Genomic DNA, 22,667 nt, shown 5'->3' on the forward strand with positions numbered 1-22,667 from the left:
ATATGTTGATTTGATTTCATTTTTATTGCCATATGATAAGAGAGTTGTACTGTAGAGATGAACTTCCTGATGTGGTTTCTCTAATAACCAGGTAATGTGTTGTCAGTTAACTCAATAAGTACACTGGTTAAAGATGTTGTAAAAGACAACATTTGATTTTTAATATAAGAACCAAAGGCTGGGTGCAGTGGCTCACGCCTGTAATCCCAGCACTTTAGGAGGCTGAGAGGGGAGGACAGCCTGAGCTTAGGAGTTCGAGACCATCGTGGGCAACATGATAAGACCCCTACCTCTTAAAATTATTTGTTAAAACTCCAAAACCAATGTTTTCATATTATATGTAATTAATTGTAGAAACCTTAATTTTTCAGAATGCAAAATCTACATACATTATGGCTGCAACGAAATGAAATAACATGCTTGCCTCAAACAATCAGCAATATGAAAAATCTGGGTACTCTTGTTCTCAGCAACAATAAACTGCAAGATATTCCAGTATGCATGGAAGAAATGGCAAATCTGAGGTAAAAAGTTGTGGGCACAAAACTGAAAAACCTTGCTTTCTTTCTGGCTGCAGAAAAAAGTAATGTAGAGAAATTGTTATTAATAAATTTCCGTTGTTATTTATATGAATGGATATCTTAAAAATCTTTTCCGATGTTGAAATTCTATAATTTGATGAATAGCATTCATATAACACTGGTCTATTCAAGAAAGAATCCTTAAAACTAAAGCAGTTTGGGATTTATCAGCTTTAAGAAATGTCCTCCATTTTAGATGTTTATCAAAGGTCTTTTATGTGGAAGAAAGTAAATGTATGAAATAATAAATGTGTGACATTTATGGATAATGTTGGCTCTGAACAAACTTTTGAAAACTTGGTTGACAAAATTTTCAATCAACTGAAAAAAAGCATGACTTGAAATCTCTGAATGCTTTGGTTCTCAGTATTATCATTCTTTATTGAATTTGTTTTTTATTAAAATATGTAGTTTTTAAGACTTTTTTTCTCACAGTATTATGTAATTTTTTAGCATGGGTAGATGGGAGTGTCACTTGTATGTTATACAGCTGACATGTATTTTTGTCTATTCTTTATTATCTTATTTTCATGCTATGTATGTACCATAACCAACCTATTGCCTATGAGAAACATGTAAGATAAAATATTTACAGCCATTGTTACAAGTTTATAGTGTATTTTTCTATCTTGTTTTACATGTATGTTATATAACATTCAAAAGGAATTTTTTTCTTGATTGAGAAAATGATACAAAATGCAAAATCCACAATTTTGATAACTGAAAATTGCCAATTGTTTTGCAGTACTTTATTATATTGGGTGTCTTGTCTTTTTTCGGCTTTTAGTTAGCTAATGAATGAATACATTAGACATTTTTGGGTTTTAGCTGGGATTTTACATAGCTTGCATTTTAATTCTTTGGTTCTTTGCTGTTTGTATTAACCCATAGCATTATTTTAATAAATGTTATAATACCAACCTAAAAAAAAAGGAAATGTCCTCCATTGGTGACATTTTCATGAAAATTATACAGCTAAAAAAACTTCATTCACAACATAAAAATCAAAAGCATAAAAGTGTTTATTTCCTAATAAGTACAAAGGGACACAATTATGTTACTGATAGAAAGCAGACATATTAGTCGGGAGTGGTGGTGCATGCCTATAACAGCTACTCGGGAGGCTGAGGCTGGAGGATTGCTTGAGCCCAGGAGTTCGAGGTTGCAGTGAGCCAAGATTGCGCCACTGTACTCCAGCTTGGGAAACAGAGACTATTTCTTAAAAACAAACAAACAAACAAACAACCACTAGATATAACTTTTTACTAAGTACCATCAAAACTCTGTCAAGTATTTTTTCTTTTTAAAAATTATTTTAGATTATTTTAGGTTGCTTGTATGTCTTCTTTTGGGAAATGTCTGTTCATGTCCTTTGCCCGCTTGTGGGGTTGGTTTTTTTCTTGTTGTTTGAATTCTTTGTAGATTCTGGATATTAGTTCTTTGTCAGATGTATAATTTACATATATTTTCTCCCATTCTGTAGGTTGTCTATTAACTCTGTTGATTATTACTTTTGCTGTGCAGAAGTTTTTCTAATTAAATCTCATTTGTCTATTTTTGGTTTTGTTATGTTTGCTTTTGAGGTCTTCATCATAAATTCTTTGCCTAGGCCAATGTCCAGAAGAGTTTTTCCTAGGATTTCTTCTAGGATTTTTACTGTTTCAGATGTGACATTTAAGTTTTAACCCATCTTGAAAGCTCCCTCAAGTATTTTTCTTCCAAAGCTTAATCTTCTAACAATTGAGAATAAGAGAATACCCACTAAAACCCAAAACTTCCATAACAAAATAATTCATTTATTCACTTGTTCAGCAACTACCTGCCTTGTACTGGGTGGTGAAGACACAATGATAAGTAAGATGGAGGTATATAAAATATGCAGAAACTAAGTTCATAGCACTAATTTTATATTTAAGATATGTTAAAATTGCTCTTAGAAGTTAAGCTGTATTGCATTAAATATATGCTGTAGGCCAGGTGCGGTGGCTCACACCTGTAATCCCAGCACTTTAGGAGGCTGAGGCAGGCAGATCACTTGAGGCCAGGAGTTCGAGACCAGCCTGACCAATATGGCAAAACCCTGTCTCTACTAAAAATACAAAAATTGGCCGGGCGTCATGGTGTGCACCTCTAGTCCCAGCTACTTGGGAGGCTGAGGCACAAGAATCACTTGAACCCAGGAGGTGGAGGGTGCCATGAGTCCAGATCGTGCCACTACACTCCAGCCTGTGCAACTAGACTAACAGTTGCTTTTATAAGCTTTGAAAGTAAGCTGTCTAAAGCTAGCGTTTTTTTTCTCTTACGAAAAAACACAGATTCTTGAGATATATCACATCTCACCAAGGTGTTCAGTTATTGAAACCAGTTAAAAACGAGTAATTTAGTATATTATCATTTGACCTTTCTCCAGGGAAATAAATGTACACTTCCATGACACCTATAAAAATACTGGTTTTTGATGAACTTCTAGGTTTGTCAACTTCAGAGACAACCCACTGAAATTGGAAGTATTACTTCCTCCCAATGAAGGCACAGATGAAGAAGAGGAACGGGAATTATTTGGCCTTCAGTTTATGCACACTTACATACAAGAGTCACGGAGAAGAGCAGGTATAAGATTTGTATATAACACAGATTAAATGTTTTTTGGTAGAGTAATGTGTGTATCACTAACTGCTGCCTTTTGATGAATTCGTTTATATATTTCTCATTCCATCTTAAGTTTTCTGTCAAATTCTGTTCTCTTAGTCAATATTGTGGGAAGAAAAAAAGTGAAATGGAGAGAGAGGTTTTAAAGATATTCAAAGTCTTTCAAATGGGGGAAGGAAATAAATCCTTTGGCTAAGCATCTGAAGTAAAACCAAGTGAGTGAAGACATGATTCTTAAAGCTTTGCTACCTCATTCTACCAGCTTGCCACACACAGCAGTTTGACCACGAACTGACCTTCCCTGTCATTCCATAAATAGAAAAAAAAAATTTACCTAGGGATGAAAAATATTAAGAGAACACAGTTTTTTGTTTTTTTTAAGAGATGAGGTCTTACTATGTTGCCCAGGCTGAAGTGCAGTGGCTATTCAAAGGCACAATCATAGCTCTGTAGCCTTGAACTCCTGGGCTCAAGAGATCATCCTACCTCAGCCTGTGGAGTAACTGGGGCTATCAGTGCATGCCACCACATCTGGCTGAGAATACAGATTTTAATCAACAATGTGTGAGGTTTTGATACAGAGATTTCAATCACTTAGTCTCTGATAATTAATTAAGGAGGGCCTTTAAGCTAAACCAAGATCAGGGGAAGAGGACAAAGTGCACAATTAATTTGTTAATAAAAACTAATAGTAATAGAAATTATAGTCTTATAATTTTAAAATGTTAAGAGTTTTTAACTTAAAAGGTAGATTTTAGTTCAACTTAATGCAACAACTACAAAGTGCACAACTATTTGTTAATAAAAACTAATAATAGTAATAGAAATTATAGTCTTATAATTTTAAAATGTTAAGTTTTTAACTTAAAAGGTGGATTTTAGTTCAACTTAATGCAACAACTAGTTTGAAAAATGAATATAACCAAGAAGACAATGACAGAGTTTTTCAGCTAGAGGAAATAATTTTTACTAACATTCAGTGGAGGATGTTTAGGAAATGGTGATTAGATTTATTGCAGCAAGGTCATAGAAGCAATAACAAGGAGACAGATTGGGGGAAGACAAGCAAAAAAGTCATAATTGTGACCTAGTTTTGGAAAGCAGAGAATATATAAAAGACAATTAGGAGACAGAATTGGTAATTGAATGAAGATGAGAAAAGGCAGTTTATAATCAATGTTTTTGGTTTAGAGGGCAACTGGTTAGATGGTGGTGCTAAGATGGAGAATAAAGTACAGAAGATGGGTTGGCGAGTAGAAATCAGGTGGTAGAGGCAGAAGATGATTTCTAATTTTGGCAGTCTTTTTTTTTTTTTTTTTTGAGGAGTTTCTCTCTGGTTGCCCAGGCTGGAGTGCAATGGCGCAATCTCGGCTCACTTGGCAACTTCCACCTCCCAGGTTGAAGTGATTCTCCTGCCTCAGCCTCCTGAGTAGCTTACAGGCATGCGCCACCATGCCCCACGAATTTTGTATTTTTAGTAGAGACAGGGTTTCACCATATTGGTCAGGCTGGTCTCGAACTCCTGACCTCAGGTGATTCACCTGCCTTGGCCTCCCAAAGTGCTGGGATTACAGGCGTAAGCCACCACATCCGGCCCTTAGCAGTAAATTTGATGCACCTGTGGAACATGCAAGACGTGGTAATTCTGTAGGTGAATCTAAAGTTCAAGAAGAGGTTTGTTGAATCTGAAAATTCTGCAGGACAAGAAATAGCTGTATGCATATCCCACATAGTCACTTTCTCATGATACGTGAAGACAAATTAACAGTTAGGAAAACAATAATCCTGACCTAAGGCTGGCATGTTGAAGGGCAAACTTATCTTCCTTTAAGGTACTTGATACCATTATCAGAAACATACCATTAAGCTAAATGGGCCACACAACTGTTCCTGTATAATTCTTGGGTGTATATGTATATTTTATGAAACATAAATGAGATTATGCCTGTTGTAGAATATTGTTTATTTCTGGGCATAAATTGTTGAATGTGCAAAACAAATTTTATGACACAAATTAGTATTGCTTGACACAATAAAAAAAGGTTAATTATTTAATGATATATCTTCATTTAGGTTCCCTTGATTGGGGACATGGGTAACTAACTTAAACAAACTACCTTATTTTAATAACATTTGACATAAAACTTATAACAAGGCAAAAAAAGTTAACAACTGAAAGAGATAATAAAATCAAAGCCTATTATGTTATTAAAAATAGATTCATGAGTTACTACCACTACTATTACTAGTTAATATTTATTGAATTACTCTGTGCTTAGAACTGTTCTATGCATTTTACTTGTGTTATCTCATTTGATGCTCACAACAACCTTGTGAGGTAGGTATTATTGTTATCATCATCATCCCCATTTTAAGAGGAGGAAATTGAGGCACAAAGAGATTAAGTAGCATGCCCAAGGTCGCACAACTGAAGATGGTAGGGTTGGAATTTGAACCGAGGCAGTCTGACAAGACATATGAGACTAAAGGCTAGGCTTCTTATTTACAAATCATGTAATCATAGAACCACAGGATAAAAATAGTTATCTCAGAATATCATAATATCTAAAATTAGTAATTCTGAACCTTTGTCTTGGCAAATGTACCATCAATTAAGACAATTTTTACAAATAAAGGCAGAAACAAAATAGGGATAAGATGCAGAAGAGAATAACAGTCCTACCATATATTTGGTTTAATATTTGCTTGTGCATAGAAACCAGTCATGAGTTAAATAAGGCCTAAATTTGAGGTTTTTGGTTTCATTATCTAATTTCTACTTTATTCCAAATTATTTTCCCAAACAGAAGAGAACATACTTATTGTTTGTGCCTATATATGTAAAAAATGACCTGATAAAAGATATGAGATAGCTAATCAACTTCAGAAGTTATTTCAAATTTGTGAATTATGTTTGTAAGTATCTTTTTGGAAGTTCTAACTAGATAATTATCCAACAAAATAATTAAGTGAAATAATCTGTTTTCTTTGAAAACAGCTCTTCAGTTTTGTGTTTGTCATGGACAGATTCTGACAATATATACATGTATGGCTCTGGAAATTTGAAGGTGACTTCATTAATTAATTTTGTTTATTAATTGTGAACATCTCTGAATTGTTTGCATTTGAGAAAATCACAATTGTGCTTTCCAGATCTGTAGGGAAAAATGTCCACATATAAGTCAAATTCTCAGATTGGCCCTTGTTACAATCAATCACTACCTCTTGAACTTGAGAAATAAAAAATATTAAATGAAATCAAAGGAAGATAAATTTCCAAAATTAATACAAACAGAAATATGCTAATTATGTGTTGACATGTTATGTATGTTTCAGATCACCAAGTCAACGGTTCAACTACTTTACCAATCTCCATAAATACGGATGGATAATATAATTCAAGATGCCCTTCTAAAGAGGATTACTTTGGTGAATTCTCTAATGTTTGGATTTCTGAAGTAAAAAGAAAAGCTATTACCAAAGTTTAATGAGGCCACAGCATTTTTTAAAGTTCATATTATTTGCTATTTAAAGTATATATTTTTTGATATAAAAATATAATTAAAAATTTTTTTTTGGTGGAAGACATGATGCTCAAATTTCTTTTCCATTAAGCAGTTGCTTCTGGTGATGAAGAATGATTTGGTAAAGCAGTTAACAAAACATTTTCCAAAGACACCAGAGGGTCTGTATAGTACTGCAAAGCAGGACTGAATCCCTTCTGCTGCAAATACTGGATTCGACCTTGGTCAATCAGCAATTTACAAAGATGCCCTATTTTCTTCTTTTCTTCAACACCAAGAAGCCTAAATTGAATAAACACACACAAAACATTGTTAAAATTTTGCAAAAGTTTATAAAAAATTATTTTTGTCACTTCTATTTATTGAGAGACTGTTAACTAACCCATAATGTACTAAGTACTTTGTCCCATGCTTCCAAGACACATTATATTTATGACCACAATAAAAGATGTGTATATTTTATCTTATTCTAAAATTAGATTATAAAATACATTTTCCTGAATTGTTGATAATAGTCATCTAAAGTACAGTATAATACAACATTTCTCCTTTAGTATCATGCGTTACAAAAGTAGTCTCTTACCCAGGCAAACTATCAGCGCCATCATCTGTGATTCTGTATCCTCCATCATCATGCTCTTCACTATCATCATTCTGATTATCTTGCCTCTTTGTAGTACTATTTGAGGTTTCCAAAGATGTCTTCCGCATCCCACAAGTTGCCCAACTACTCATTCGCTGGAAATAGTGGAATTCCACTGCTCCAAGGCCTAGAGCCCTGAAATATTCTTTGCCCACATAATGTCTCCAATCACACCTGTGGTGACAACAGAGTGCAATAACAATGCCAGCCACAGGGTTCCACTTCTCTGGGACATTTTTTTCATTTCCTTCCTTGGCCAAAGTGTAAATTTCTTTTTCTGTTTTATCATTCTTTATGCGTTTGGCTAAAGGTTCTTCATTCCTTTCCTCAAAACTGGCAGCATAGGTTTCAACCAAACATCGTAATGCAAGATCTGCAAACACAATTATGTGGCCCCCCCAAACCACATCATCTTTAAAAATAAATATTTTTTACATTTATTAAGCAGTACTGTTTTTAAAAACCCAACAATAAAAACAGCAAAAACCTACTCAGCTTTATATTTGTAATAATTCTATCATGAATTATCAACTTCATTCAAATTTGCTCTTCTTACTATCTTCTCAATTTCTTTAATGATTTATTCTGCATAAAGTCTACTTCCCAATAAAGCTATCTGAAGCTTAAGATCTACAATTTGAAGAACTTTTACCCAGCTACCTGAATTGTCTCTCACTTTTCCTACCTTAGCTGAGGAAATGACTTGTATAGGAAAACTTTATTCACCTACACTTACATTCTAGTTTAAGAAAGGAAAAATGAAGGAAGGAAGGAAGGAAGGGAGGGAGGAAGGGCAGACAAATCTGTTTAGGCTGATGCTAGGTCAAGATGCTTGTCTTGAAGAGGCTCATAGCAAATAGTGATGAACTGAAGAGTTGAAAAGAGGGGGTCAGAACAGAATCTGGAAAGTAGGCCTCACTGAGTAGCCTTACTGTATTTATTCATTTATTTAGCAAACATTTACTGAATGCCTTTCATGTGCAAAGCATTGAGGGTGCAATTATTAATATACACAAACTTAAGAGGCAGATGTACTCCACATTACAATGAAAACATTTTAGTATATTTTAAAACTAAATAGATGAATTTTTGATGACTATGGCTATTTCCCATCGAAAACTCCTACACTGTTGACAATATTGGAAAGACCCAAAATGTAGGACCCATATCTTCTTAATCATTAGATTGTCATGTTGTGTCTGTTCAATCAAAAACATATACATATTTTAAAATTTTATTACCCTAAGATATCACAAATAACTATTAAATGATCTGATATTTCACTAGTAAATTTAATTCAATATATGAATTTAAGTCAACATTAGAAACCCATTATTTGTAGAAAGTGATAGCTAATCTATTATTCATAAACTATTATTTTCTGACAAAATACATTTAGTCATTGTTTTATTCATATTTGACTTAAGTAAGTGATTTTCAGAAATGTGAATAACCAGATATATTATTAAAAGAATTAAGTTATTTCAGGCCAGGCGCAGTAGCTCATGCGGGCTGAGGTGGGCAGATCACGAGGTCAGGAGATGGAGACCTTCCTGGCTAACACAGTGAAATCCCGTCTCTACTAAAAATATAAAAATTAGCCGGGCGTGGTGGTACAAGCCTGTAGTCCCAGCAATTCGGGAGGCTGAGGCAGGAGAATCGCTTGAACCCGGGAGGCAGAGGTTGCAGTGAGCCGAGATTGTGCCACTGCACTCCAGTCTGGGTGACAGAGCGAGACTCCGTCTCGAAGAAAAAAAAAAAGAATTAAGTTATTTCAGAATTAGAAGGAGCTTTAGCAATCTATCTCAATTCATCTTGTATAGAGAACTTAAAGGACAAAGCCACATATGCAGAAAGGGACAAGAAAACACAGCAAATTGGTACCCAAGATTATTCATTCATTCAAATATTCACTGTGTTCCTGTTATATAGCAAGCATTGTACTAGTAATATACCATATACTCAAAAAAATTCAGAGCATGGTGGAAGAATTAGATATATAAACAGATAATTAAAATACCACAAGGTAAAAATATGCAGAGGGTATTATGATAACACCAAGGAGGCATATCTTATTTAAGGGAGCTCCCTGAGAGTGGTGACAACTGAGGTGAAGGATGAGTAAAAATCGACCAGTTTGTTTTGTCTGGGCGAGTGGGTGAATGGGGGTGAAATTCCAGATATAGTAGAAATAGTACAGTATATGGAAAAGCACACAGGGTTGATGTTGCTGAACAGCAAAGTAGGAGACAGGGAATGCAAAGAGAGGAAGGCTGAAGCCAGATTGAGACTAAAACATTATGTCAAAGAGTTTGGACTATATCAGGAAGTACCAAAGAGTTTAAAGGGAAAGACACATTAGTTGTGTAGCAGATGGGTCTGAGATTGATTGACCGATTGAGATAGGGTCTTGCTATGTCACCCAGGCTGCAATGCAGTGGCGCTATCCCAGTTCACTGCAGACTCAGACTCCTAGGCTCAAGTGGTCCTCCCACCTCAGCCTCCTGAATAGCTGGGACTACATGCACAAGCTATCGTGCCCAACAAATTTCTGTAGAGATGGGGTCTTCCTATGTGCCCAAGCTAATCTTGAACCCCTAGCCTCAAGCAGTCATCTCACCTCAGCCTCCAGTGTTGGGTTTCCAGGCATAAGCCACTGTGCCTGGCCTGAATATTAATATTTAAAGGACAGACGTGGAAGGAGACTGTGAAATAAACAGAAAGAATGGCATAGATATAGGGGAAGAACCAGGAAATAAGAGTATCGCAAAAGAGAAGAAAATGGAATTTCAAGAAGGGTAAGCAACTGCAGCAGAGACAAAAGGAGGATTCAGATACAGTGAATCAAGGGGAAAAAATTATGTGGAACATGAGAAATGGCCACTGTAGGTCAAAAAAGTGTACTCCCTCCTACCCCCAGGATGGAACTGGTTTACTTTAGAAGACTTTTATGAGGCTTAAATGAGATAAGGTATGCAAAAGTACAGTCATGCATTGCTTAACTATTGGTGTATGTTTTGAGAAATGCATTAGGCGATTTCATCATTGTGGGAACATCAGAGTGTACTACACAAACCTAGATGGTGTAGTGTAACCTACTACACACCTAGGGTGTATGGCACAGCCTATTGCTCCTAAGCTACAAACCTGTACAGCATGTTACTGAACACTGTAGGCAACTGTAACATAATGGTATTTGTGTATCTAAATACAGAAAAGGTACAGTAAAAATATGGTATAATTTTATAGGACCACTATCATATATGAGTCCATTGTTGACCAAATCATCGTTATGTTGTACATAACTATAGTCTTAAAAACTATGAAGGCCAACACAAATATATAGTACTCAATGCCATTTCCAGCCAATATGAATAATATCTATGGATGCTCCAAGTAATCCATATGGGTAGATGATGAAACTAGCAAAAGTTAGGAAGATGATGTAACAATAATTAACATTTATTGAGCACTATTATGTGCCAGACATTTTACATGCAACCTGGTAAATTATTAATACATTAGTATCTTTGCTTTATAGATGAGGTAACCAAAGCTCAGAAAGGTTAAGTAATTTGACAAGGTTACACAACAGAGCTGAAGGCTAGACTATCTGATTCTAAAGCACATGCTGTTTCCACTTTACCATGCTAGACCTGATGGATCAAAGTGCTAAGACAAGACATCTTAGATTTTTTTTTTTGGTCTAACATTTTTTTTTTCTTTTTCCCCAGAATCCTGAAACACAATAGTCTTTTAGTAGAAGAAGTTTCTGAGTTCTTCCTAAGCAACTACTCTAAAAAAATCAGTAGCTTCTGGGTGGAATCATACAGTTTCCATAAATGGTCTTATTTTCCTTTTCTGGTTGAAATTTAACCCAAAGAACTTTAAGGTCTAATGTGATGCAGTATTTACATACAAAACTCTTAATTCATCCTGCAAAATGGCCAAAATGAGCAGATAAATAGGAAAGCTATGCATCTAATAAAGCACAGGGCCAGTGCTCTATAAAGATTATTGAGTTGTAAACATAAGATAGCTATTCAAAAGAGACCACTGAAATGGTTGGGGCCAGGTTAGGCCAAACCTTAATGCATTAATGTAAACATTATCAGTATGTTTACATACCTGTTGCCATACCACACAGATGCTTTCCAATTCCTACTACAGGTAGTTTTCCTTCTCTTAGCACAGGAATCTTGTCTGAAATGGAAATGACAATTAACTGTCTAGTGAAATAAAGTACATATTAATGTGGCCTTCCAAAAGAAATAACTAATTAGAGTCTCTGAATTTTAGCCTGAAAGAGACTCAAACAAAAAATTATCACTTTATGGAACCCAACATATAACATAAGAATTTGTTTAGGGTTCATAACATCAGAAAGTTAATATATTCAGCTAAATAATTTTAAATACACTGATTTCTATACAAATGCTGGGTTGCTTTTCATGGCTAGATTAAAATTAGTGAATGGAAGAGGTTGCAAAGATACGTTTGCATTATTTTCTTTGGATAATCTGAAAAATAGAAAAGGTATAAAAAGGGCACTACAGAGGTTGATTGAGGAGTTTGTGTGTGTGTGTGTGTCTGTGTGTGTTTTGTGTATGGAATATGAATTCCACAGTGATGACTTCTTTTCTTTTGTACAATTTAAAATTCTAGGAAGTATCTTCTACACATTAGCTAGGCAGAGAAATATCTCATTTTCTTTCATGGTTTAGGTAAAGTCATGTTAACTGCAGGCAGAAGGCTAGTTTATAGTTTGAACAGACTCAAAATTAATTTAAACAGGACAAAGAAACAACATAAGTACATATTATAAAACTTTTAAACTCTTCCCTAATATAACACTTCATTTCCATTTGATACTGAAAATTTTAAAAATTCTCAACCTTGATTCAATTTATATCTATTTAAACATTATATAAAACATTCTATATTAACAATGGATTGATTTGACTGTTTTCCCTGAAGCACCGTTCTGCATGATTGGATTTCTAAGCAACCTCAGAGTTTAAAACAGTTATGATTTATTTGTAGACCAATGGAAAGTTACACAACTTACTCAAACACAAGTGTTGAATATCAATTTGAAGTCTTTCAAACACTGAATTTTTCTTTCTGTGTTTTCCATCCACCTGCACAAACAGAACATTATTGTAATAATCACTTCTTACGTTTAAAAAAGCTTTATGAAAATAAAAAGATTTTTATTGGTTTTCAAAATTCAGAGCAACAGAATATATTTAAAAATTAAGATTGTACATTCTTTGATGAGAACTTCAAAATATCACACTTTTAAAAAAAGATTTGAAAATGTGTATCAATTATTACATAGACATTATTTCCTTTAACCCTAAAAATTCCCAGTTCACCGACAAAGGAACTGAAGTTCGCAGATCTTAAGTGATTTATCTAAGATTGTCTACTAGCTCCTTTATCTTTGTCACTCCTGGTATACTATTTTTGGTTCGCTCCTCTTCTTGCTCTCCTGGAAGATCACAACCATTCTAATCTATACCTATGTGCCCACGACCTGCTGATCTACATTTGTGGCTCAGGCCTCTCCAATGGGCATCAGATACTCAATTGTGAACTATAAAGCTCTACTTCACCAGCAAACTGGGCACATTCAGAACTGAACTCATTATTTCTGTCTCCAAAACCATCCCTCCTCTTGTGCCTCCTTTATTCCTTATCTCAGGAAAGGACACCACTTAGTCACCTAAGCCGTAAAAATCCTACCCAAAATTACTCATCTCTCATATTCAATTACTAATAAATCACCAACTCTTGTGGCTTCCAACATCTTACTGTTTCTCATACTCTTGCCCTCCTCTGCATTCCAATGCAATAGCTTTAGCTCTGGCCTCTTTCTTACTTGGATTGTTGGACAAAAATTATCTTTATTGTTAATCTCTCTACTTTAAGTATCAGACTCTTCTAATATAGTTTTAATGGTGCTGCCAGGATAAACTTTGAAAAATTTCCTTCTACTTTACCAACTCTTACATATTATTTCAATCTCATCTCAACTGTCACTTCTACAAAAACTCCTATGACCCACACTAGACTGAGGTTGGTGCTCTATCTTCATGCTCCCATAGGATTGGGTACTTACCACTATCAAAACACACTTAGCATACTGAACACAAATATTTATATGTCTACTCCACTAGACATAAGCTTCTTCAAAGCCAAGAACTAAATCTTTTTTCTATTGTATCCCCACCAGACAGCAGCATAGTCAAGCTCCTTCCTTAGCATAAAATATGAGACCTTCTATAGACTAGCCATCCTCTCCAGTCCCATCATTGCTGAACTCTACTTTGCACCATGTACTCCCATTATACAGGAATGTTTCCATGTTTTCCTGTTATTTCAGGTATTTGGTTACACTGTTCTTGCTTCCTAGAATGCTTCGCAAACTCTCTAACAAACACCAATTCACCTGTCAAGATTTAGTTCAAGCATCACCTTTTCTACATAGTCATTCTCCATCTCTTCCCTGCAATAAAACTTGTCACTCCCTTCTTTGAAACCATGCTGTACTCTGTGCAGACCTTTCTCATATTTTAACACTTTACTACAATCATTTATGTATTTGCCTGGGTCTCTTTTCTAAATATTAGTAATAAAGTGGCTGGGCACAGTGGCTCACGTTTGTAATTCCAGCACTTTGGAAGGGTAAGGTTGGAGGATGGCTTAAGCCCAGGAGTTTGAGACCAGCCTGGGCAACAAAGTGAGACCCTGTCTCCACAAGAAATTTTTTAAAATTACCTGGGCATGGTGGCGTGGGACTGTAGTCCCAGCTACTCATAAGGCTGAAATGGAAGGATTATATGAGCCCAGGAGGTCAAGGCTGCAGTGAGCCAGGATCCTGCCACTGTACTTCAGCCTGGGTGGGGCCTGGCAGTATGCTCAAAAATTGTTTAATGAATGAAGGGCAAGTGGCAAAGACAGGAATAGAACCCAAGACTTTTAACTCCTAGCTTGAGCTTGGTTCTTTCTATATATTTTTCTGTCTCTGCAAATAATTCTAAGAATTCAGATCAACGGACTATCAAAACTTAGATTAAAAAATTCACCTTCAGTTTGAGTTATCAATACAATTACAACTAATAAAAAGCTACAACAAACAGATAAAATTCCTTTCCTTTCTTTTAAGAAACGTTTCTATCACTTTTTTCCTGAATACAAAAAATGAAAACAAGTTTGGTTACTAATATAGAGCAATGGTTTCACTTACCTTGAATCTTGTGGTCACCTTTTCCACTAGGATGAAGTGAACTTTTTCAGCATCTTTTAAGGCAGTATCAACCCAATGAGATAATTTTCCCTTTCCCGCTCCAAACTCAACAAAGCATCTTCTTGGACCAAGTAACTTTAAATTTTCAATGTTACCTAAAATAGAAGCCTGCAAACTTCACAAGATTATTTTATAAACTAGAGTAAACACATTTGGTTCAAATGGGAAAACAGCAAGGTAATTTCTACATAAGGCAGTATGTTTACATGGATAATTTGTATTTGACTTAAAATTTTTCTCTCTTGCTTTTAAATATTTAATATACGGTACTCAGAATCATATCCATGCCCTCAATTTTTTATATATGTTTCTATATATTTTTTGAAATGAAAATATTTGGCACCCTGAAAAGGTAAACAAAATAAAATCTTATTAATAATTACATGTAAAACAGTTATAACAAATGAACAAAAGCCATGTTTAGTAGTTACTACAGCCTAAACATACCTGCTGTTTCAGGTGCTTGGTTGCAGAATCACCATTTTTAGGGTCATTAAGTGCATCGTGTAATGCTGGATGGGACATAATATGATCTTTAAGTGTAGAATTCAAACCTGTGCCAAATATAAGCACAACAGCTTAAGCAGCCAAACATGTAATTGTAGGATTCTGAACAATAGTAGTAACATATTTTAAACCAGAATGGTATCAACTCATATACCACCTAATTACTCTAAAATAATTGAACTTGCAACTTTAGGCAGTCTTACCTTCACTTGCTTTTCTCAATTTCTTAATTAACTTTTCCAACTGCTCTTCAGACAGAGAAGAAATTGGAACCTATATACAAAAATAAAACTAAATAATGTAGCCAAAAATTGCTTTAAAGTAGCATTAACAGAGACTGAGTAGAGGTTTACCAATTGGGCAAATCCCATGACAGCTTAGGCTTTCTCTCTATCAAGCCTTTTCCCTAAGCTGCCATCAGAATTGTCCAACTGCTAAACTTCTACTCCGTCTTTGCTGTGCTACTTTAATTTTCCTAACTTCCTCAAGGTCAAGAACAAGTCTAGGCTCAGAAGGGTTCAAGAATCAAAGGGGATTCAGGGCCATATTGTAGCTTCTTTTGTTATGGGGCATGAGCTAGTCTGGGTCTAGGAACTAACCATCACTAACAATATTAAGTCTACAGGAAAATGCATTCTAAATTAAAAACAGATTTACTTGAGACAAAAATTAGAACATGGCTTATTCGCATCATGAAGAGAGCTTATAAATACCTTTTAAAATTAAATATTAAGTCAATGTACTTACTAATTGTTCAGGTATTTCTGTTTCATCCCTTAAGCCTGCATTAATATCTTGAATATAGAAATCCTTAACAAAAACAAAACAAAACCATAAAACAACTGTTAATAATGTAAAGCTCACAAAAATTAAACTAAAATACTGATTCTTCCCTTTATCCCCTGCTCTGTACCTGCCATCCTCCCTTCCTCCATTCATTTCTTCATGAAATCACTATTGAATACTTACTCTAGGCCCTAGTTTGCTTTAGGTATTGGGTACTCCACCACAGCAGATAACAAAAGTGACAAAAATATGTGTTCGTGGATCTTATATTCTAGTGAGGTGATTATCTGAATAAGCACTTACAGTTTAAAGAAATTCATTTGTAAAACTTATTAAAAGTTCTACAGCCTAGACTACTGACAGCATACACTGAGAACTGTAATAATTTTGTCTTATAGTGCTAAAGTAAAAACAGCAAAGTACTAACTACACAATGCTGCTTATCAGACATGCAGCATGACCAAAAACAGATAAGACATAGATATTATAACAATAAGTCTGATTTCTTCTATTTTAAAATATTAATTAAAACTTGAAAATGTAAATGTCCTGTCACACTAGTTATTTAAATTAATGTAATAAGGCCAGGCATAGTGGCTCAGGCCTGTAATCCTAGCACTTTGGGAGGCCAAGGCAGAAGGATCCCTTGAACCCAGGAATTTGAGACCAGCCTGGGCAATATAGGGAGACCCTGTCTCTAAAATAAACAAACAAACACACATAATGAAATCTTTCTAGTCTGGCTTCAGAAATACAGATTCTAGGTAAGGATCTGTATTACCATTGTCCAACAGAACTTTCTACAATGATGGAAATGTTCTACATCTGCTCTGGTCAATATGGTAACCACTGAAATATGACTAGTGTGACTAAGAAACTAGATTTGTAATTTTATTTAGTTTTAATTCAAATTTAAATAGACATATGTGACTAGTGGCTGCCATACTGAACGGTGTGGATCTAGATGAATGAAAAAGTACTGTTTCTACAAATCCTGTTTCAAAAGTGAAAATAACTCTTGGGGACATTATGTTATGTGTAGTAAATGGACTTTTGTTACACGGAGGCAGAAAGGTAACATCCTGATTTTGTGTTGCTAGCTTTACCTATATGGACAGAATGTGTGTTGCTTGCAATGGAAACTGGTGATTGAGTGGAATGAGTGAAGACTGCAGGAATTACAATGTTTTACTGGATAACTGAAAAAAACTATTAATAGAAAACTAGCTGTCAAGTATTAGAATTTGGTGTACTCTTAGTTCAAAATGGTTGCCAAGAGTGCTCCAGGTAACTTATGTTGTAGATTAGATTTTTAAATGTGAAAACTATTTATATTGGAGAAATTTATAACCAACTAACTTTTATTTAGTATACAATATTTTAAAAAATTGTTCACCAGTTTCCCAACGTAAAGCAGAATAATGATATGCCTTTACCTGGGTTCCAAGTGTCCTACTCTACATAGTGAATCAGATAAATACTGCTTTGCATTTCTTTCTTCGTCTCATCATTCCACTGCTTTTCTCCATTTCCTTGCCACTGTGTGTTGGTATGCAGTGAAACTCACCCAAGGGTTTCCATTTTTAATAAATTTATCTATTCTCTCAAACTTTTCTCTGAACACATATTGCACTTGCTTGCTTTAACTGAAACCTGGAACTTAGGTAAGGAAGATATTTGCAAACAAAGCCAATGTTCTCTCTTTCTATTAAAAGGGCTACGTCCTAAGTAGGTGGTGGTGGTGAGGGTCACCATTTTTCTTCTACACCGTCTTAATGTAAAAATACTTTCTAAACTTATGCCATCTGGCCTGGTGGTTCTCAATTGGGAGGCATTTGAAAATGAATGGGAGTATTTTGTTGTCAAAAGTAACTGAATGGTGCTATTGCAAGACATCCTCCCATAAGTCTCGATTTTCTATGAGTCTTAGAAGTAGAGGCACTGATTATCTTTTTTCCCAGACTACCTTTTCAAGGGAGCTTGTATACCAAGCACCCTTGGAAGACAGAAATGGTGTCACCTGCTGGATCGCATGGCAGCCCTTATTGTACAGCATAATAAATGTCTACTTATGGAACAAAAGTCAGGCAGGTTTGCCTACTACCCAATTTAAAAATATTTGTATTTCCTGGCTGGATTTGGTGGCTCACGCCTATAATCCTAGCACTTTGGGAGGCTGAGGCAGGAGTATTGCTTGACACCAGCAGTTCGAGACCAGCCTGGGCAAAACAGCGAGAACCCCATCTCTACAAAAAATAAAAAAATAAGCCAGGTGTGGTGTCGTCTGCCTATAGTCCCAGCTAGTCATGAGGTGGAGGTGAGAGGATTGCTTGAGTCCAGGAGTTCAAGGCTGCAGTGAGCTATGATCACACCACTGCACTCCAGCCTGAGTGACAGAGTGAGACCCTATCTCTTTAAAAAAAAAAATTATAATTCCTGAGCTTGGGTTCCTCAGCTATGAAACAAGTACATTCCATGTGCAGCATCTACCAAGGCATTACATACCACATTTCACCATTCAATTTTACTGATCAAACACTCACAGGTTTTGGTTTCTCTCTTGAGTTACATTTTTTCAAATGCTTTGCTAGTTGATCTTCATATACTGTGCTAAATTTAAAGAGAAAATTATTTCAAATGAGATTTGTGCCAATTACTGTTTCCAGCACAAAAAAAATACCCATATCTGATCCACACTTACTGTTTTGGATCTAAAGGACACAGGATTCTTTTCCGAGCATCTTCTTCCTAATAAATTAAGAGATACATTTATTTAAATAAAATATCAAGTTTATTGCTTACAGATACCAGATATAACTGCAGTGTCTCTGTAATCTCAAAACAAGGTAAGGAAACCTTACAGGGACATAATGAAAAGTTGGCAAAATCAGGTCCCAAGGGTTTAACAAAAACTCTCCAGTGTAGCTGGCTTAAATGTATATGAACAAATACTGCTTTGGACAAACAAGGGTCTATAGCTCCAAACAGGGTATAGAGAAGGCCTACATATGGTGTCTGAAATCTAAGATAGTATCAACTATTATATGTATGACTATTTTATGCACAACCAAGAAAGAAAAAAATGCTACCTATTTCATGTTAATTGACAAATAGTTGTATATATTTATCACATATTAGGTTGGTGCAAAAGTAATTGTGATTTTTATAGCAATAAAAATAATATACACTATTATTTATGTATGGTTTTAATACAACATAATGTTTTCAAATATGTATACATTGTGGAATGGCTAAATCAAGCTAATTAACATGTATCGCCTCATATACTTATCATTTTTTGGAAAATGCTGCCCATTGACATATGGATTTTAAGATGTATCCTGATTTTAGAATGTTAAAATGTAAAAATAAAGTTTCTTAGAAACAATGGAACATGGCATTTTAACCATTTGGATGTGCCATATTTTACTGGCTTTGCAACTTTTTAGTATCAGTTACATCCTACTCATTCCTAAGTTACATCACTTAATAACTGGGAATACATTCTGAGAAATGTATCTTTAGGTGATTTTGTCATTGGGAGAACATCATACAGTATAGTAACACAAACCTAGATAGTATAGCCTACTGTACATCTAGCCTATATAGTATAGCCTATTGCTACTAGGATGTAAACCTGTACAGCATGTTACCATACTAAATACTGTAGGCGATTGTAACACAATGTATTTGTGTATCTAAACATATCTAAACATAGAAAAGGTACAGTAAAAATAGAGTATTATAACCTTATGGGACCACCATCATATATGTGGTCTGTTGTTGACTGAAATGTCATTATGTGGCACATGACTATATGAACTGGGAAAAAAGAAAGGAAAACTGATAATGTTGGCAATTCTACCCAATATTCCACATGAATCTGTATAAATAGGGGTTGTATAACAGTTAAGAACACAGGCCAGCCAGACTGCCTAGGTATGATACCCAGCTCTATCTACCAGCTATGATCCCTATGACCTTAGGTAGGTAGGCTTACTGCCTCATCTGAAAGATGAGAACAAAAATATGTCTTACCTTCTAAGGTTTGAACAAATTGAGCTAATAGTTTAAAAAAAAAAAAACTGCCTAGTACAGTGCTGTACATAGAGTAAGTGGTGACTAAGTGTCTGCTATTATTATTCTTTTAAAAATTTATTTCTGTTCGAATGTGCCTCTCAGCATGTCCATGAAGCTATTCACACTGAATTTCATGGGAAAGCTAAGAAATTTTCATTTTTTTTTGGAAAATACTATATATTCAATAGAAGAAAAAGAAAATACTGTATATTATTTCTTCCTTTTTGCTGACTTTAAATCCTAACCTCCATGTAAAAGACTATTCTAACCCCCAGAGCCTAACTGTAGCATAGGAAAAAAAAGCACATTTAAAATTTATTAGTTGAATTTAGAAACAGGAATTCTCAATCTTGGCACTATTGACATTTTGGGCTGGTAATTCTTTTGAGGGGGTGAGTGCAGGCGGCTGTCCCGTGATTTGTAGGAGGTTTAGCAGCATTTCTGGTCTCCATCCATTAGATGTCAGTGATACTCCTCAGTTTGCCAACCAAAATGTCTTCATTTTGCCAAGTGTCCACTGGAGGCAAAATCAGTCCCAGTCGAGAACCACTGGATAAAAATGAGTGGTGTCATCACAGCTATATATGACACTTAAAAAAAAAGATGGAAACACAATATCCAGTTACATCATTAATTACAGATTCAGGAGGATAGCCACAATTTAAAATGAGATAGCAGTCCTGAAAAGCGTTTCCACTTGATGTTTTGCGGTCTCTCTTCAAGGGTCTAATGACAACATGTCGTTCCTCTCTAGGAATACTAATCAGCTTGTAAGGATTTATTCATATTCTACTATCATCACTATTTGTATTCACCTTCCATATATCTGGATAAGGTGGAGTCTAAATCCTTCTCCTATCGTAACTCTCATTCTTCAACAAGGGATATTTGCCAGTCCCCTCAAAACCAGTCAATACACTATGGGCATAATTCAGAGTTCCCACAACAAGTCACGTCTCCCATATTCCAAAACAAGAATGTCCTTGTTTCAGTATGCTTCACTTTTGGTAAATGCCAGTCAAAACAAAATAGGAAGTAGACTACAACTACGATGGAGAGTGGCAGATGAAGGGTGTCAGGGGACTGATCTGCACTGGATATTGTCTAGAAGAATAAATTCCTTAAGAAATAAAATAACGCAAATAATACTGAACATTCAGAAGCATGAAATCAGATGCTGATTGCTTTGGTTTATTCTTTATAGTTCTGTGGAACTATAAAGACATGCTCTCTTCCTATCAGCATTTTGCTCCTCTGGTTTTTATTTTCCCATCTCATATATATCCTAAAATAATACACATATATACAAATATAAAGTGTTTGATAGTACATTTATATGCATAACTATTATCAAACAAAATTGTATGCTTTGTTCTCAATTGTAAAAGGTCAATTCGTATATATTTAAAAATCTTTCCTTCCCATTCCAGCAAAGTTGCATTCTTAAAAACTGTAAGTCGAAAAAATTTTTTTTTTCTTTTTTGAGATTCAGTCTGGCTGTCACCCAGGCTGGAATGCAGTGGTGTGATCCCGGCTTATTGCCACCTCCACCTCCTGGGTTCAAGCGATTCTCCTGCCTCGGCCTACCGAGTAGCTGGGGTTACAGGCGTGCACCACTACGCCCGGCTGATTTTCTTATTTTTAGTAGAGAGAGGGTTTCATCATGTTGGCCAGGTTGGTCTCGAGCTCCTGACCTCAAGTGATCCGCCCGCCTCGGCCTCCCAAAGTGCTGGGATTACAGGCGTGAGCCACCGCGCCGGGCCTCAAGTCTAAATTTTTAAAAGAAAGTTTCTTCCAACCGCATTCACGAGAAGTACTTCTCTTTCATGAAATAACAATTAGAACACAACTAGTGAAACCTTCGGGACTTCAATCACTACTTTTTCTAAACCACCACTTTCCAGCAGGAAGACGGAGCGGTAGCTTGGGGTAAAAATTAAAACCTATCATTACTATGAGTTAAGATAGAGATAAATAGATCAAGATAAATGGGTCACTGCTGGCGCTTTACTTACAAATTTCTCATCACTAGAACTCATAATCGCTCCGCAAGGAGGGCAAAACTGGGTTTATTAAAGTGAAAGCTGGAGAATCCAGGGGACACAAGCAGAAACCTGTCAAAGAGGGGAGGGGCCGGGTTCCAGCACCGACAGGACCAGGATACTTATTTCCGACTCTTGAGAGAGTAGGGCGATACCACACCTCCGCGGCTCCAGCGTGTTCACCACAAAATCTTTTCCCTGCGGCCACCACCATCCTGCAGAACCGTTTCTTCTTTTCCACGTAGTAACCGCATCTACCCTCAGCTGAAAAACCCGGCGCGTGCGGCGACGTCGCGGAGGTCGCCATAATTCAGGGCTCGATTCGATGTCCAGCATCCGGCAACCAGAAGAAAAGTTAGAAGCTTCCTTCGGGTCTCCTTCCCTTAACAAACATGGCTGCCTCAGCCCCTGCCACACAGGTTAATGCCCGGAACTACCACAACCGTCTTCCCCTTATCCTCCGCAGAACCGGAAGAATCCGATGGTGGCTAGCGAGGGCCAAGTCTCTTACGTCTTTCCCTCGTTTCTCCCTCCCCGCCTCCT

General features: G+C 35.8%; 2 protein-coding genes across 10 annotated transcripts in view; one reads left to right on the forward strand and one right to left on the reverse strand.

The window, feature by feature from the left end:
• Positions 1-6,814, forward strand: part of LRRC39 (leucine rich repeat containing 39) — a 36,368-nt gene extending 29,554 nt beyond the window's left edge. For all 3 annotated transcript variants that reach the window (XM_063652642.1, XM_054475057.2, XM_054475067.2), the window contains 3 exons: positions 372-524; positions 3,052-3,191; positions 6,567-6,814. In XM_063652642.1, coding sequence (XP_063508712.1) covers positions 372-524; positions 3,052-3,191; positions 6,567-6,622 — 349 coding nt within the window. In that variant the 3' untranslated portion in view covers positions 6,623-6,814. The remainder of the gene's footprint in view (positions 1-371; positions 525-3,051; positions 3,192-6,566) is intronic.
• On the reverse strand, positions 5,177-22,518 carry TRMT13 (tRNA methyltransferase 13 homolog). 7 transcript variants are annotated; one of them, XM_054474968.2, is made up of 11 exons: positions 22,285-22,518; positions 18,704-18,750; positions 18,546-18,612; positions 15,964-16,026; positions 15,420-15,489; positions 15,157-15,263; positions 14,650-14,817; positions 12,466-12,538; positions 11,526-11,600; positions 7,338-7,770; positions 5,177-7,036 (listed from the first exon to the last, which is right to left on the reverse strand). In XM_054474968.2, the coding sequence occupies exons 1-11, from the start codon at positions 22,429-22,431 to the stop codon at positions 6,841-6,843; spliced, it is 1,446 nt and encodes a 481-aa protein (XP_054330943.1). In that variant the 5' UTR covers positions 22,432-22,518; the 3' UTR covers positions 5,177-6,840. The 7 variants fall into 7 exon arrangements, with proteins under 7 accessions (XP_054330943.1, XP_063508661.1, XP_054330970.1 ...); XM_063652591.1 differs by having other exon boundaries at positions 15,157-15,221; positions 22,285-22,431; XM_054474995.2 differs by lacking the exon at positions 22,285-22,518 and adding an exon at positions 22,098-22,196.
• Between the last annotated feature and the right edge of the window lie 149 nt (positions 22,519-22,667).

This window comes from Pongo pygmaeus, chromosome 1 (assembly GCF_028885625.2).
Source record: "Pongo pygmaeus isolate AG05252 chromosome 1, NHGRI_mPonPyg2-v2.0_pri, whole genome shotgun sequence".
NCBI lineage: Eukaryota > Metazoa > Chordata > Mammalia > Primates > Hominidae > Pongo > Pongo pygmaeus.

Coding starts and splice junctions, on each gene's coding strand:
- TRMT13 (XM_054474968.2), bottom strand. CDS start 22,431: ATGGCGACCTCCGCGACGTCGCCGCACGCGCCGGGTTTTTCAGCTGAG. Junction 18,613..18,703: donor TGTCCTTTAGATCCAAAACA/GTAAGTGTGGAT, acceptor CTTTAAATTTAG/CACAGTATATGAAGATCAAC. Junction 12,539..14,649: donor AGGTGACCACAAGATTCAAG/GTAAGTGAAACC, acceptor CTGTTTGTGCAG/GTGGATGGAAAACACAGAAA.